This window comes from Phasianus colchicus, chromosome 10, assembly GCF_987193195.1.
Source record: "Phasianus colchicus chromosome 10, bPhaCol1.hap1.1, whole genome shotgun sequence".
Taxonomy (NCBI): Eukaryota; Metazoa; Chordata; class Aves; order Galliformes; family Phasianidae; genus Phasianus; species Phasianus colchicus.
Genome location: NC_143445.1, coordinates 4171151 through 4186212, shown reverse-complemented (window position 1 = coordinate 4186212; position 15062 = coordinate 4171151). Strand labels below are relative to the sequence as shown.

Genomic DNA, 15062 nt, shown 5'->3' with positions numbered 1-15062 from the left:
CTGGCTCGTTTCTGATCCCCATATGCCACTTATTGCCAGTAAATTGGTGTTGAGCTGAGTCTGTACGTTTTTGTGTTACAGCGTTTTTTGTATCTGTACACCATTCATCATGCATCGTAACTTGCCAAACTGAACTGCGGGTGTTGAGTAAAATTGCTCTGAAGTTTCCACAGCAGCGGGACCACAAAGGGAGGCAGCCACACTGCTAACATACAGTGTTAGCAGTGGTGAGTTAATGCTCAGCTCCTTATTGTACTATTCCATCCTTTGAGACTTTAAAAGCCGTATGACTGAAGTGCAGCTCTCCTCCACCACATGATTAACATGTTGGGTTGCAGATCGGGCTCTGCGGTCATCAGCTGTGTGCCTCAGTGTGCTCTGTGTGTCCCTCATTTCTGTGCCGGGCCCTCTGCTCCTCAGTGACCAAATGGATACACCTCCTGTGTGGCGATAGGAACAGGCTGTGAGGAGGGTCCAAAGAAATAAGCTGAGCTCTGTGGTTGTTGGGTTTGAGGTATAGAATCATAGAATCATTCAGGCTGAAGAAGACCCTTCAGATCCCTAATTCCAATCCCATGCCCACTGCCCACGTCCCTCAGTGCCACATCTCCACAGCTCTGAACACCTCCCGGCACGGTGACTGCCCTGCCTCCCTGTGCATCTGTGCAGTGCCTCACTGCTCTTTCTGAAAATATTTTTTTTTCCTAATATCCACCTTGTTGTGCCCTTTCAGCTGTTTCCTGCCTGCACTGATAGCAGAATGTTCGGTTCTTTTTCTCCTGATCAGGCAGTGGCAATGTAAAGCCACAGATGTACAGCAGTTCTCTGCTGAGACACGAGGAAGGACGGGGGGCTGAGGGGACGCAGGGCTGCACCCCTCACGTCTGAGAAGCTGAGAGGGAACTCCTGGAGAAATCCCTGTCAAGATCTCGGTAGCACTTCTGAAGATACTAAAACACGTTTAGAAAGCGCTGGAGTTAAGAGAACAGCAAAGGGTACAACTGTCACTGACTGTCTGGGGAGGGACGGTGTGGCTGAAAGAGGTACAGGGAAGGTGATGGTGTGTGAAACAGGGATGTAACACAGCGGCCAGAGCCGTTCCACTGCGAGGAGCCGCCAAGCAGCAGCGTGGCTGTGTGCGTGGGATGGGGGATGCCGCAACCCAACGACAGCTCGGAGCTCATCCGAAGTAAAAACAAAACAAAACAAAACAAAAAACCCGATGAGATCGGCCTAAACGCCTGCAGGCTCCTCCGCAGGGCTGTTGTGGCGTCTTCGGTCACCTCCTGCCCCAGCGCTGTGTGTTACGGCCGCGCTTTCGCTCTCCTCCCTCTTCACTTGTGCCTTCACCCGTCGCGCCGTTCCGTGCGAGGGCACCGACGGCCTCGGGCTGAACCCGACGCCCGGAGCAGCCGAGGGAACGACAGCCGACGGCGGGGGTTCGGCGCGCGCGAGGGGCGCGGGGCAGAGCGCTGAGGCGCAGCTGAGGAGGGGCGGAGGGCGGGAAGCGAGGGGGCGGCGCGTGCAGGCGCGGGGTGGGTGTGTGTGTGTAGTGGGGGTGGGGGTGGGGGGGCCGTTCTCCTCTCCCCTCGGCGCGGGCAGCGCCATTCCGCCGCCGCCTCCAGCTCCTCACCGCCCGGCCTCGACCTGCGGGGCCGCCCGCCCGCCGCGCCTCCGGGGCGGGGCCCCCCGCCGCGCGGAAGGGGCCGGCCGGGCCGGGCAGCATTGCGCGCCCGGCGGCGGGAGCGGCGGTGCCGGCATGGGACGGGGCGCCGCCCCGGCGGGTAGGTGCGGGGAGAGCGGAGCGGGGCCGGGCCGGGCCTCCCGCCCTCAGCCGGGGCGGCGGTCGCTCCCCTCGGGGGCCGGCAGCGGGGGCAGGTGCCGGGCGGGCCGCGGGGCGCGATGTCTGTGGAGGAGCCATCCGGCGCCGGGCGGGCGGGATGTCCCGGAGCTGGCGGGCCGGGCCGGGCCCGGAGGAGCGGGGCTCGGCGGAGTGCGCAGGTAGCGCGTCCTGAGCGGGGCGGGGGAGGAAACGCTTCTCGCCTCGTGTGAGCGCTGAAATCCAGTGCGCGTCGCCTCGGGGGAGCTGGGGCGAAGCGCTGCGAGGCAGAACCCCGCTGAGCCCCGCGCTCGGCCGTTGTGAAAAAAGCGCTTTTTCTATTATTTTTTTTTCTTGAGTGTTTTCTATGAAACCAGAGAAAGTCATTTCTGAGCAAGAAAGGGAGCGGCTTTGGCTGCGAGACTCGCTCGTTCCCTGGCAGACAAACCCGAGATTAAGCTGGGCATAAACTTGTAAAGTTGTGATTGAATAATGGACGTGTACCGAAGGACGTGTTCCTACCGCAGCAAGACTCTGAAGGTCATCACACACTGTGCTGGTCCCACGTTATGTAAATATTGTGAAGTCCGGGGCTGATTTTTATTACCTCTGTTCTTCACACTAAAGAAGGAAGAGGGGGGAGATGTGCAGTCTGTGCCTGCTCTCCCTGTAAAGGCAGCCGGTGCCGAGGGGACGTCGTGGCAGAGCAGCCGGGGGTCCCCACGCTGTTTGCTGTGCAGTGTTGCCTTCGAGTGCAGGGGTTTTATTGGTGATGTGTTCGTGGCTTTGCCGTGTAGAAGCAAACTGATGTCGGCGTCAAGAAATAAACGTTACAGGCATCTACTTAAAATAGCCCTCTCCTCGTGATTATTTTTTGTGAATCTTCTGAGTCTGGTAGGTCTGCCCTCACCAGAGGGAGGTTATTCTCATGAAAACGGGGGGGTGATTGACCGTTCTGTTAGGCTATTCTTGATTTTGTAAAATTATTTATTTAATGCCTGTCGGATTCTGAGAAGTTGAAGCAACAATTGACTGCGTACAAAACAACAGAGAAGAGTTGAAGTTCCCTGATGGCATGAGGCCAGTTTCCATTACCTAGACCTCTGCAACTACTGTCATGTGTTATCTTGCTCTCATACTTAGCACAGAGGTACAGCGTTAAAGGTAGCTGTGGTCAAAGTGCCTCAAGTTAAAGTCAGCAGATGTGTGAGTACTGAGAGCTGCCCTGGCAGTGCATGTTCCATCCTCTTTGTCTACAGCTTGCAGTGCAGCAGGTGAGCATGGTGATGTGGGTGATTCAGATTGCTGCAGTGGGGTCCTGTGGTCTTAATGTTCGCTATTGGTGGCCACAGACGGTAGATATGATGCTGCACAGTGCAGGTTGTTTTTTCCATGTTTTTCCTCTCAGGACCTTTTTCTGTCCTTCCTGCAAACCTCCTCACCCGCTCCCTAGAATTACACGGATGTGACTTCAGTCACTCTGAGCTTGGAATATCTTGGTAAAGTTAGAGAGGTTCCCTACAGCTGTAATTCACTGCCTTTATATAAAGTGCTTTCCAGTACCATCCTAAATGACTGTGTGCTATTTTTTCCCTATATAACTAGGTTTTCAGCTGTTACACAGAACTGCACCTTTTTGAAGACTAAATTAGGGGTTGGAACTTGGTTTCCAATTCTGGCAGAAACTGGACAGTGAAATAAAACTGTGATATGAAGGAGACTTTCTTATTCAGAATTAAGGCACTGAAGTGCTGTCTCGCAGAACTGGGTTCATATGTTTTACAGGACAAGCTTCCTCTACCAAGTACACTGTTGTATTCTTCCTCATGCTTAGGTCTCTGGATGTCATCTGTGGATACACCAGTGTGGGCAGGTGCAGTGGAGCAGTTTGTTGTGTTTTGGTGGATGAAATGTTCTGTAGCATCCTGTGCCTTGAAAAATCAGTCCTTTGGCATCTCTAGCTGTGCACTACAAACTGGTGCACTCCTTTCTTTGCCACTATTCTTGCCAGGTAAAATGAAGATAATGGTCATGAATTCATGAGAAGTAGGGGAAATAAGTTAATGTTTAAGAAGCCCATAAATACTATACTGATAAAGAAATTAATCATCCTGATTGTAGAACGCTGTATGAGTAGGAGATACTGAGCAATATATGAGGTCACAGACGTAAGAAAGCTGATTAAAAATGATTGTTCGTTTTAATAGATATTCATATTCATGAATGTGAGCACTGAATGCTGTTCACTGAAGTTAGAATGAGGATCTTCACGCTTCTCAGTGTTTATCTTCCTTCTGTGTATCATTTTAATCTGCTTCTTTTTAAATACACAGAGATAAATGGGTAGAACTTGTTTCTTTTGTAAAGTGTCCTGGGTTAATAAAGATACAAGGGAAATGACTGCCTCTGTCCTGCAGAGATGTCAGGCTACAACACTCCTTTTCCTTGGTGGAGGGAAAGGGATAGAAAAGTTAAGCTTCCTTCATTTTCTTCTTGCTTTGATCATGCTGATCTGTGCCTCTGGTGTGGCTTATCCGAGTCATAAGCAGTAAAAGCTGTAGCAGTGCCAGACTTCTTGAATGCTGGGACATGCTGTACCTTTTGGCCTAATTTGTTACATTTCAACAGCTGCTGTCTTGGGAGCATGAGTGGAGGCTGGCAGGAATGGGCTTGTGGAAGGTATGACTGGTGGAAATGGCTGCTTACTCTTTGCTCCTATGATTATGCCTCAGAGGAGAGGATGGGCACAAAGCACAGAACAGGAGTGTTTCTCTCTTCTCACTGACCTGTTGAAGGCGTGCAGTGCTGCCGTTGGTGCCGGGCTGGGATTACCCTGGAGAAATGGATTCTCTTCATAGGCAAAGAACTTTTACCAAAACTCTTGAATACCTGAGGAAATAAGTGAGTAGTGTGGTGTGATGCAGGTGAGATGTGAAGTTAGGGAAGGCAGCAATGAAAAGTATATAAGCCTCGATTAGATGGGTAATGAAGGAAAATATTGTTAATTTATAGAATTAAAAATCTGTTTTAGCTGGCAGGTAATAACTGGCAGGTGGCTTGCTTGCTATGGGAGAAACTTGTCAGTTTCCAAGATGGTTTTGTGAAACCTGTAAATGCTGACCTCATTAGCAGGGACTGAGGGAATGCCATCTTGAACACTACTCTTCCTTTGTTTTCCTAACGCTTCAATAAAATCACTGTAATTTGTGAAAATTCATTGGATATTGTTGATACTAAATTAACTGTTTCCAGGGAAAATAAGTACATCCTGCTAATATGAAGTTATTTTTTCCTTATAAGGATATAAACAGCCAACAGGCACATTACTTAATCAAGCTGGCTTTCTGACCTCTGCCCCGAGCCTTGCTAATTATGTGCTTTTGAATCTTCTCCACTTCCAATGTCTTCTGGTTGGTCACCTTATTTTCTGTCAGCATAACAAACTTAAATGGGGCTTATTCTTCCTACAGGTTTTTTTCTTACCTGTGGCTTGCTAAGTTCTGGCATGTCTGTTAATGTATTGGGGCATGCTGAATAACCTAAGATTAACTAATAGCTCTAAACAGACAGAGGAACAATAATTAGTTGGCAAATTATTTAAACTTATTGGGTTGTTATGCAAAAAAAAATGGCGTGAGCTTTTAGCCTCCTGCTGTCTCATCTGTATAACTGGAAGCCAGTTTTGTGGGACACATTCCTGTCTGGTCAGTTTTGGTTCCAAATCTCTGCAAAAGGAAAGGTGTAGAAAGAGCTTTCTGAAAAATTGAGAAGAGTGAAACTTTCCTTGATAATTATAGCTGTCCCACTCTTCCAGCAACAGAAAGCTCATCAGGGCCCCTGCATTGGTTCTTAGCGATCGTTTTGGTATAGCTGTGTTCTGAGACCCTGCGTGCTGATGTTTGTGAGGAGTGCAGCAGCTCCGGAGCGTTAGATAACACTGTGACTTAACCTGAGGGGATCGCACTGAGTAACACTGTGCTCACTAACTGCAAATCGGTTTCTCAGAACAATAGTTTAGGGATTAGTGCCAAGCTGGTTTTAAAAGAGCAGTGTAGGCTGTTGTTACTGATACCAGCCCTAATCTTTTTGAGCGTTGGGTTTGTTTTATGCTGCTGTAAACAGGGGCACGTTGTATTTCAGGAAGCGTTTGGTGTTGTTATTTTTAAGCGTAAAGCTATTGAAATAGATTTCCAGGTGTGAAAATTGACTTCTCCAAATTCTATTGACTGTAAAGCAATGTTTATCATCCTGTCACAGATGGTGATTCTCAAGGTCACGTCTTGGAGGTGTGCCTCCATTAGTCCTTCCATTGCTGTGACCTTTGTGGTTCACAGCAAGAATGCAGAAGTCTCACTTCAGCTGGAGAAATTAGGGCTTGGAAGCTATTCAGCAAAAAAGCATGAAAGACAAAGAAGCAAGTATTCTGCTGTTCCTGGGTTTTTGGAGAGTCTCACAAAGTTTTTATTAACTCTTCTTAAAGGAAATATGCTGCCATGCAGTGGGAGGGTAAGTTTTTCATAACCAATACCTGGTTAAAGTGTAGGAAGAAATGTCAGATTTTTCTAGTGAAGAGTAATCACACGCACAACCCCACGGAGATCTGTTCTCAGGCTTGTGTTGCTCAACAGTTGCAAATGATCTGGAACAGAGGCTGAATAATGAAGTGGTGATATATCCTAAGAATTGCAAAATGAGAGTAGTAGAAACAAAAGGTGATTGAATTGCAGAAGGTTCTAGTGCTATGTGGTGGTATTAAAGGAAATATTAAAACAGAACCCCTGGATTGTCCAGAACCTTTCCGTGTCTGTGATCTGCTTTGGTGGGAGCTTTGCAGGTTTGCTGTGAACGTGTGCTTGTTTTTAGCCTGGTTCCTTGTGCTCTGCTCAGTCACATCCAGTTCTAATACTGGAAGAGGTGAGCAGTCAGACCTTATTCATCCTTTCTGTGCCATTCATGATTTTCTAGACTATCCTCTTCTTCCCAAGTCCTCTCTTTCAGTCTGAAGTGCTTTATCGTGCCTGGTTGCTCAGCACTTAAAAGCTTTACAAACCCTTTGGGTTACTCTTGTTGCTCATCTGCTGCTCCTTCCCCTGAGGCTGTGCCAGTATCTCTGTTCTTGTTTAGAACTTTCCATGATAGGTCCTGACAAAGGACAATAGTGTCGTTTCCTTTTGAAAGAGGAAGGAAGAGAGAAGATATAAACTTACTCAGGTGCTTGAGGGAGCTGACATTTGAGAATGTCTCAGCTGAAGAATACTCTGTGAGTCTTGGAAGGTGAAAGCACTGTGCAGTGATGGTATTCTTGAAAGGCAATTTAGAAATTTATTTCTGAATACATTTTTCATCTATTCTGGATCTCGTGTGCAGTTTGGCTTCCTGCATCATAAAAATACACTTTACGTTGAGGTAGCTGACTTGAATGAGATGAATCCCATGTCTGCTTCGTTTTCTTTGCAAGAATGCTGACAAAGTTCAGGAAAGGGCTGCAGCACTGACTTGGAAGACATCTGTGTTCCAAACCGTCTGTAAATCGCGGAGAAAGCTAAGAGGTGGTTTGATCATAACACGCCTGTATGCAGGTGAGGAGATCTCACTCCCTGAAAAATATTTCTAGATTATCTTAAGAAAACCTGATGCCTGTTTGCTGGAATTTGGTGTTAAACATGCTCAAATTGGAAATAATGACCTCTTCTCTACAGTGAATGTAATTAAGTATTGAAGAACTCGTGAACGTAATAAGGAATATGCTGTGGTTCAAAGAGAGGTTTGTTTGGTTGCAGCAGATCCCCTGTCAGGGGTTATGAGTAAAGGCAGGTCTTGTAGACGTTGCAGTTTCTCAAACCTTGCTTGTTATGTGGTGTGTGCACTTCTGATCCTATAATTTCACGATAAATTTTGTACTGTAGTTGAAGTATTTGCACGTGTGTCAGTATGGGAAGAAAAGGTAAATTTTCTTAGTTTTGTGTCCATCCTGCTTTGGAAGGTAACTTGTGATAGCCATTTGTAAATTGGGTCCTTTGTGGTGGGGGTCAAATAACATGCAAATTGTTCATTGTAGCATTTCTGCTCAGTTCAGCAGATGAGCAGTTCCAGCTCCAACATCCAATGTTTTTAATACCAGATTTTCTAAGACTTTTCCAGTAACTGTAGAATGCTTTATAAAATCACCAGTTGCCAGCCGAACCGTGCTGACTGGGATGGGGCCTTTGGAGCTGTGGCTGCTGTATGATATCAGCTTCTTTGGCTTTTGTGGAGTGTGGCTCTGTGTCAGCTCCTTCTGATGCTGCACAGCAACTCTTCAACAACTGAGTCACCTCTTCTACCCTCATCTCCATCCTCTGAGTCTGCATTTGCATGTGTGCTTTGTAATCTCAGTTGACAATATTACGACTTGGGCCAGATAGGAAGAAGCATAATGATAAATCCCAAGGTCCAGTGCCACTCTGCAATGGTATTGTAGAACTAACAGGAGTGAGTGAATAAATTCAATAAAATGTGAACAAAATTCTAGCATTTCTAAATGAGAGGATGCAGTTAAGCTGCTTTTTGGCAGAACCAGCTCCTCCAAGAGGTAGGATGTGGTCGCATAGCTGGGATGGTGCTTCTGAAACCACATTGATAACTTGTCAAAAGGCAAAGCTATTGATTTTTCTTTTTCTTTTTTATTTTTTCCTCTGTTATTTTTATAGAAGTATCCAAGCTGGAGAACTTACCCTACCATCTCTTCTGCTTGAAGCAAGCATGCTTATCTAGTGACACCTTTGCTGTGTACGGACGCACAAAGGGCTGGTTTCCTCTTAGGGTTACTGCTAATGTTGTTGCTAGTCTTGGAATGAAGGAAAAGCTGTGCTTACCCTGAAGCTTTCAGAGGCAGCAGAGGCCTGTTCTTGGCTTGCTAGGCTTCATTTGCACGTAAGCCAAGTTGCTGGCCGATGGATCCCTAGCTTACAGATTGTCATTGTTCAGTTACTTCACTTGAGCATAATCTTTACATGAATAGAATTTCTTGTGTGTTGTAGAGTAACCTTTTATATTATTAGTATCTGCAATAATTTTTTTCCCTTGGAAACTGATTCATTTCTTCTTGCAGATAGGAAAGACATGAAGCATTATTCTGCAGTCACACAAGAAGCCCTATTCATTCATAGTTTATATTGTGAAACCAACCCTGTATCCTTAGGGTTGGAGTTGGTTTCGTGGCAGCAGTCCTAATTACTGAATCTATCTCTAGCATATCTGAACTGGGGGCTGTTTAGAAACACAACTGGAATGAAATGGGAGGCCAAAAAGATGGAAATATGGATGTTTCTTAATGCACTCAGTCTTTCCATTGTTGCTGTTCACAAATAGTAGATTTGAGTCACCAGCTGAAAGTCTCAACAAAAGCCCATTCAAGCTCAATTTGAGACCAGATTCCCAGATCTGGTAACAGGAAGACATTTTCTTAGATTTTGTCTTAACTGGGTTCATATGCTGGATCATGTTTGGTGGTTCATTGTCAAATAAAGCTGTGAGCTGAGTGCACGCTAATCCTGGTCAAGTAAAGCCAGTGGTGGAGTGAGAAATGCAGTTTGTACTGTGTGTGTATGTGTGTGTGCATGCGTGCTGCCTGGAAGTTACTGGTCTTGGCTGTGTGTAGCTGGAGGCAAGTGCTCCAGTGCCTTGAGATACCTTAGCACGTTTCTGCAGACAGTGAAAATAAGGCAAGTGATAATCACTGAGAAGGCATTAAACTGGTTGGAAAGAGTCTATTAGGTTTTTAATGTTCCTTTTCTGTTTACTTCTTTCCCTGACACAACAGTAAAAGGGCTGAAGACATCTGAGCATGGAGGAGGAGGTCGTGTTGTGACAGCCATGACATGTCTGTGTCTTGATTGTGTTGGCTCCTGGATGCGATAGTACCAGAGAAACACAGCCTGGTTGGGAAGAGGTTAGAGAATGCAGCAAGCATGGCTGAACAGCATCCTTCTTCTAAGGGGCTGACTGCGTGAGCATGGCTGAGCAGTGGCTTAGGGCTTAAGCACTTAAAATTATTTGGAAAGTGGAGATGATAGGAGGAGCTGCTTCAGATGTTGTTGAACATATCTGGAAAAACAAAGTAGAACTGAGGAAGCACTGGTTTAGGCTGAGAATCTGTGAGACTTCATTTGACAAACTCCTTGTGGAATAATCTTAATGGCATGAAAAGCTTCGATGTTTGAAGTTAGCTTAAAGGATGGGAGAAAGTTAATCCCATGGAAGGAGTACATATGTAAGGGGGAAGCAACCCCTTGGAGTGATAGAGGAGGCAGTGAGATTTAAAGTGTTATTTCTATAATTAGGGAATAACTTCGTCAAGATGCAATTGTTTCCCAAATTATGTATATCTCAGACAATCTTCCTTGGTGGTAAAGCTTGTTCATTAGAAAAGTAGGGAAGAGAGGACTGGAGCAATTGTGAAGAGCAGTCTTCTGCTGTGCCTCATGGAGGAGGGAGGAAGGAGTCTGAGCAAGTCTCATGCTTTTTTGGAAACAATATTGACTTTTCTAATCTCTTCTTCTGAGGGCCTCTATTTTCTCTAAACATCATGGAACTTTTCTTTGTTTGTTGATGGAGACTCAGAAAAGAGCAAGCAGCAAATAGGCTTTCTACCTCTGAAAGTGTTAGAAGGCTCTTGGAGTCCAGAGACCATTAGACTTCTTGGAGTCATGGAAGCATGGGTTTTCCTGTCTGAACAAAGCCCGCTAAGTCTTATAAGATGAGCACATTGGTGAGCCAGTAGTACTTTTTTAAACTGTGGCTCTGATTCAGCGAAGCATTAAACGCACCTGATTGTGGAGCCTGAGAGTCAGTGACTGGAGGGTGTGGAGTCTTATTACCTAGGCTTCTGCTTGATGGTATAAGGACCCCAGGGTTTAAAAACGGTTCTGTTTACGCCCTTTATCCTCTGACTCAGTGCTGTGGCTGGGGCACACCCCATACCTCTGATCATCCCTTTGGAAGGCTCTCCTGTGCCTGTGGGGCTTTGGGGCAATGCCAGTGGGTGTAGGGAGGAGCAGTACAGGGCAGGCACCGAAGCACGCTGTGAAGCTGGCCCTGGTACAACAGACAGATTGGCCTATGGTGCTTGATAGGCAGGTGGCAGCCTGTTACAGACACCAGCGTGGTAGTTGGAGCAGTTGCTACTTCATCTTGCATGCAATCATTGCAGTGTTTTATATAATCTGTGGAACAAATCAGAAAGGTTTCTGCGTGCAATTCTACTTAATTGTAATGAGTGGATTTGATGTGTTTATGAATCCCATCAAATAATCTTAAAATCAGTTCTTTTCAACTTCAGATGAAGGATTTATAATATATAAAATGTCAATGTTCAGCAGAATGTTTTTTTGGTACAATATTAATCATTATGATAGGAAATGCAACCATAAATGCTTACTCTGTGTGTAAAATTCTCAATTCCGACTTTCACAGACTTAACCTCTACACAAATGTTATTTTCTGCTCTTGATGTCTATGCCAGTAGACTTATTAAAAAGTCTGTTATGATACTTATGGGTTATAGGAGAATAAAAAAAGCAGTTCTTCTGCCTTAAAATGTTTGCCATAGTCCCAGAGACCTTGGTGAAAGGCTAATGGAAGTAGCCTTTATGAAAGGCCACACATTTTTAGAGGCATTCATCTGCTTGGCTTCAGGCTGTTTGCAGTGCTTTATAATCCAGAGAGTTTGGAAATTCTGACAGTGCTTTTCTCAACTGCTGTTTTCCCTGTGTTAGAGGGTCTTGGGAAATGACAGCCAGAAATTTGCAACATGATCAAAATGTTGTGTACCATTAGAATTTAAGGTAATGTTTTGCTCAGAATAGGAAAGGGAGGGGGGAAATAAGCAAGTCTGGAAAAAGGAAATCAATGAGTGGTTAAAATAGAGCTGTTAAAATGGCAACACACAGACAGCCCGTGTATAAATATAGGCTAGCTCCTTAGCAGTGTTCTTATATGGTAGATCTGAGTGAAGGAAAAATATCAGCCTGCTCTCACTTCATACGAGCCTGAATGCTGGTTGGTAAGGTCTGATGCCATTTGTTTGGTGTCAGAAAAGGCTGTATATTACATGTCAGTTGTAATGACTCTTGTTTCTCTTTCTCTTGCAGGGACCTTCCTTAACAATGTGAGAAGGAAATCACACAAGCACACTGTGGATTTTTTATCTGTACATACCACTTGATTATTGTCTGTCTTCTACTGATCAACCCAAAAAAGAAAGATCAAACAAAAATTGTTGTCAGCTCTGCCCTAGAGCCGCCTGATATTTATGACTCCTTTTGGAGAAACTACCTGGACTGTTAGAAATGGAGCAACTCAGGCTGCGTCTCTGATCAGCAGAGCTCTCTGCGTGGAGTACAGAAATCAAGTTGCCTTAAATCAAACCATATGCAGGTTGCACTAATTGTTGTAACTCTACTGCTGATACCACTCCAGACTTCGCTAGGACTTTCTAAGACAGTAGTTTCTCACGTAGCTTGAATGTTTTTAACCGATGTTTGAATAGTTCTATTCAATCTGGTGTGGCTGTGCAAAGTCAAAGGGGTTTACTTTTTCCTCCTAAATTAATGGTGAATTTTGAAGCCTCACTTCCAAGCGGGATTTGTGCTATGGCAGCAGCCTACAGGCTTATGGTCACAACTGTGAACTGCTACAGCAGCGTGGTGATAGAACAGCACTTTCAGCACACAGTGCATTACTGCACGGGGACTTGTCAGGTGTTTAAGCAAGGAGTTGCATGTATAGTTGCCCACCACAGTGTGTGTGCAGAACTCAGTGTCCAAGATGCCAACCTAGACCACAAAATTCCAGTTTCTGAAAATGGGCTTGCCTTGCCTGGAAATGAGGACTATCAGCAAATACTCCTAAATAATCCAAGAATCAAAAAGGGCTCTTTGGTGCAAGCTTCCAGCAGTTTAAAAGACATTACTGGTGAGGCAATAAATCTCGCCAGTGGTAAAATAAAGGAATTCTCATTTGAGAAGCTCAAAAACTCTTCTAATCATGTGGCCTACAGAAAGGGGAGGAAAGTTCGTTCAGAATCATTCAGCAGACGATCATTTGATTTTGACATGATTTATGGGCACTTCAGCAATGATGAGAACTCTCCTCCATGTAGCTTTTTGCAGAGTCCCTCACCTGTGGAGAAATGGCAGGAGAGCAATGATGCTCCAGAAGTCAGTATGAATCCCATGGTTCCCTTCTCACCTCATTCTTTCTCTGACGAAAACTTCATTACCCAGATTTTGGAGAAGCACAAGCTGGATGGTTCTTCTGGTGGAGATATTAAAGTGTGCTTAGACATCTTGCTCAAGTGCTCAGAGGATCTGAAAAAATGCACTGACATAATAAAGCACTGCATCAAAAAGAAATCAGCAGACAGTGTTAGTGGAGGGAATAGCAGTGATCCTCTGGCTAGTTCAGAAATGATATACATGAATCTGATGAGAAGATTTTCTTCATACCTGAAAAAGCTACCCTTTGAGTTCAAGCCACCTGGGCACAAGGAAGCAGGTGATCTTGGAGAATTAGTGAACTGTTTTCATGGCTTGCAGCAAACTCCCTTTTCCCCAATATTTGGAGATGAGCAGCCACCTAGGTATGAAGACATTATTCAGCTTCCATCCTCAGTTCCTGTCAGACCACCAGGTGACCAGTGTGAGGTGACAAGCACCTCTCAGTCCATCCAAACAAGCACTGTGAGCTTTACCTCAAACTCCCTTTGCAGCACCTCACAGGAGAACAGTGTGAGAGCTGTGAAAGATGCTTGTGTTCTACCTCAGTTACCAGCCACAAGCCCTTCTGACTGCACGCCTTCCACTGAGGTTTTGTACATCGAGGAAGAGTCAGATGGGGAAAGAGTGTTAGAGAAAACAACGAGGGCAAAGGAGAAGGGAGACTGGGAGAGTTTAAAGCATAGCTGCCAGCTATCTGGTTCTTCAGATGTGGTTGCTGATGTTAAAGCAGAACCTACCAGGGTAGGAGGTGAACTTTCTCATGCTTCTGAGAAAAGTAATCTTTTAAAACCAGTTTCAGATTCTGTACTGTGTGGTTCTCAAGCTGGTGTCTCCAGAGGAGAACAGACGTGCAAGATAGACAAGGATGAAATAGATAAACTGCTGCTGGACTTGGAGCACTTCTCACAGAAAATGGAGAGTACTTTTAGGGAGCCCCCTCCAAAGGACAGTGAACCTGCTTGTCTGCAGGTGTTTGGCTGGCAGGGTAGGCCAGTACTACCTGTGGCTCTTGAACCCAAAAGTAAACCCAATGACCCCACTTCCCCCTTGTCAAAAATCATGGAAACCAATGGTCATAAAATGGAAGAAGATGACAGAGCCCTTTTACTGCGCATCTTGGAAAGCATTGAGGATTTTGCCCAGGAACTGGTGGAATTCCAGACAGGCAAGGGAAGCTTGTCCAAGGAGAAAGAAGTGATGCAAATTCTTCAGGAAACATTGTCAACTCCTTCGCAGTCCCTCCTTGCAGGGCAAAAAAGCCATGCTGGGGCTGCCTCCAGAGACTCTGTTCCAGCTTTGATTCAGCAGGCACCAGAAGTAATTAAGGTAAGAGGATGAAGCCTTTGAGTGGATAATAAAACAAATGTGGAAAAAATGTGGAAAAAATGTTACAAGTGGTAAGCAGTTCTTTTGATGCTGCAATGTGGAATAATGTGCTCAACCTGGCAGTAGTATTGATGCAAAGACAAAAAAAGGAAACAAAAAACTGAGCAAACAAAATGGGCCCAGACATGCAGTTTCACCTTTCACCTTGTTGTTTTCCTGATGGTGCTCCTGTTTGCTTGTACTTAAGTGGGTCCTATGTAACAGAAGGGCTGAGGCAGCGTTTCAGCTTATTGCTTTATTCCTGGGAGCAGGCACTGGATTGGCTCTCACCAGTTCAGTGGGAACAGGGTGCTCCACCTTGCCCTTTCCCTTCTCAGAGTAACAGCTTCCTTTGTACTGCTTATCGGTGGTTCCTGAAGAAAGATCTTCTGTGGTACAACAGTGAAATCTAAGAGGATTTATTTATTTATTTCCCTTCCTTTGTTCTCAGTGCACAGAGTTGTTATGGTGTCCACACTGCGTATTTCTCAAACAAGAAGCAGGATTTTTTCAGAAGGGTCTGATTGGAAGCCTGCTTTAGAGGGAAGCCAAAGCTGTCTGTCCAGCTCCTAGTACTTTCCATTTGAAAACAAGTGCCACACTTCCAAAACAATGCAGTA

The 15062-nt window shown here is 45.4% G+C and overlaps 1 protein-coding gene across 1 annotated transcript in view; it reads left to right on the top strand.

Moving 5' to 3' along the window:
- The first annotated feature begins 1667 nt into the window (after positions 1-1667).
- Positions 1668-15062, top strand: part of PPP2R3A (protein phosphatase 2 regulatory subunit B''alpha) — a 48562-nt gene continuing 35167 nt past the window's right edge. Inside the window, 2 exon segments of the mRNA XM_031596580.2 lie at positions 1668-1784; positions 11950-14403. Of these exon segments, the coding sequence (XP_031452440.2) occupies positions 12409-14403 (1995 nt within the window). The 5' untranslated portion in view covers positions 1668-1784; positions 11950-12408.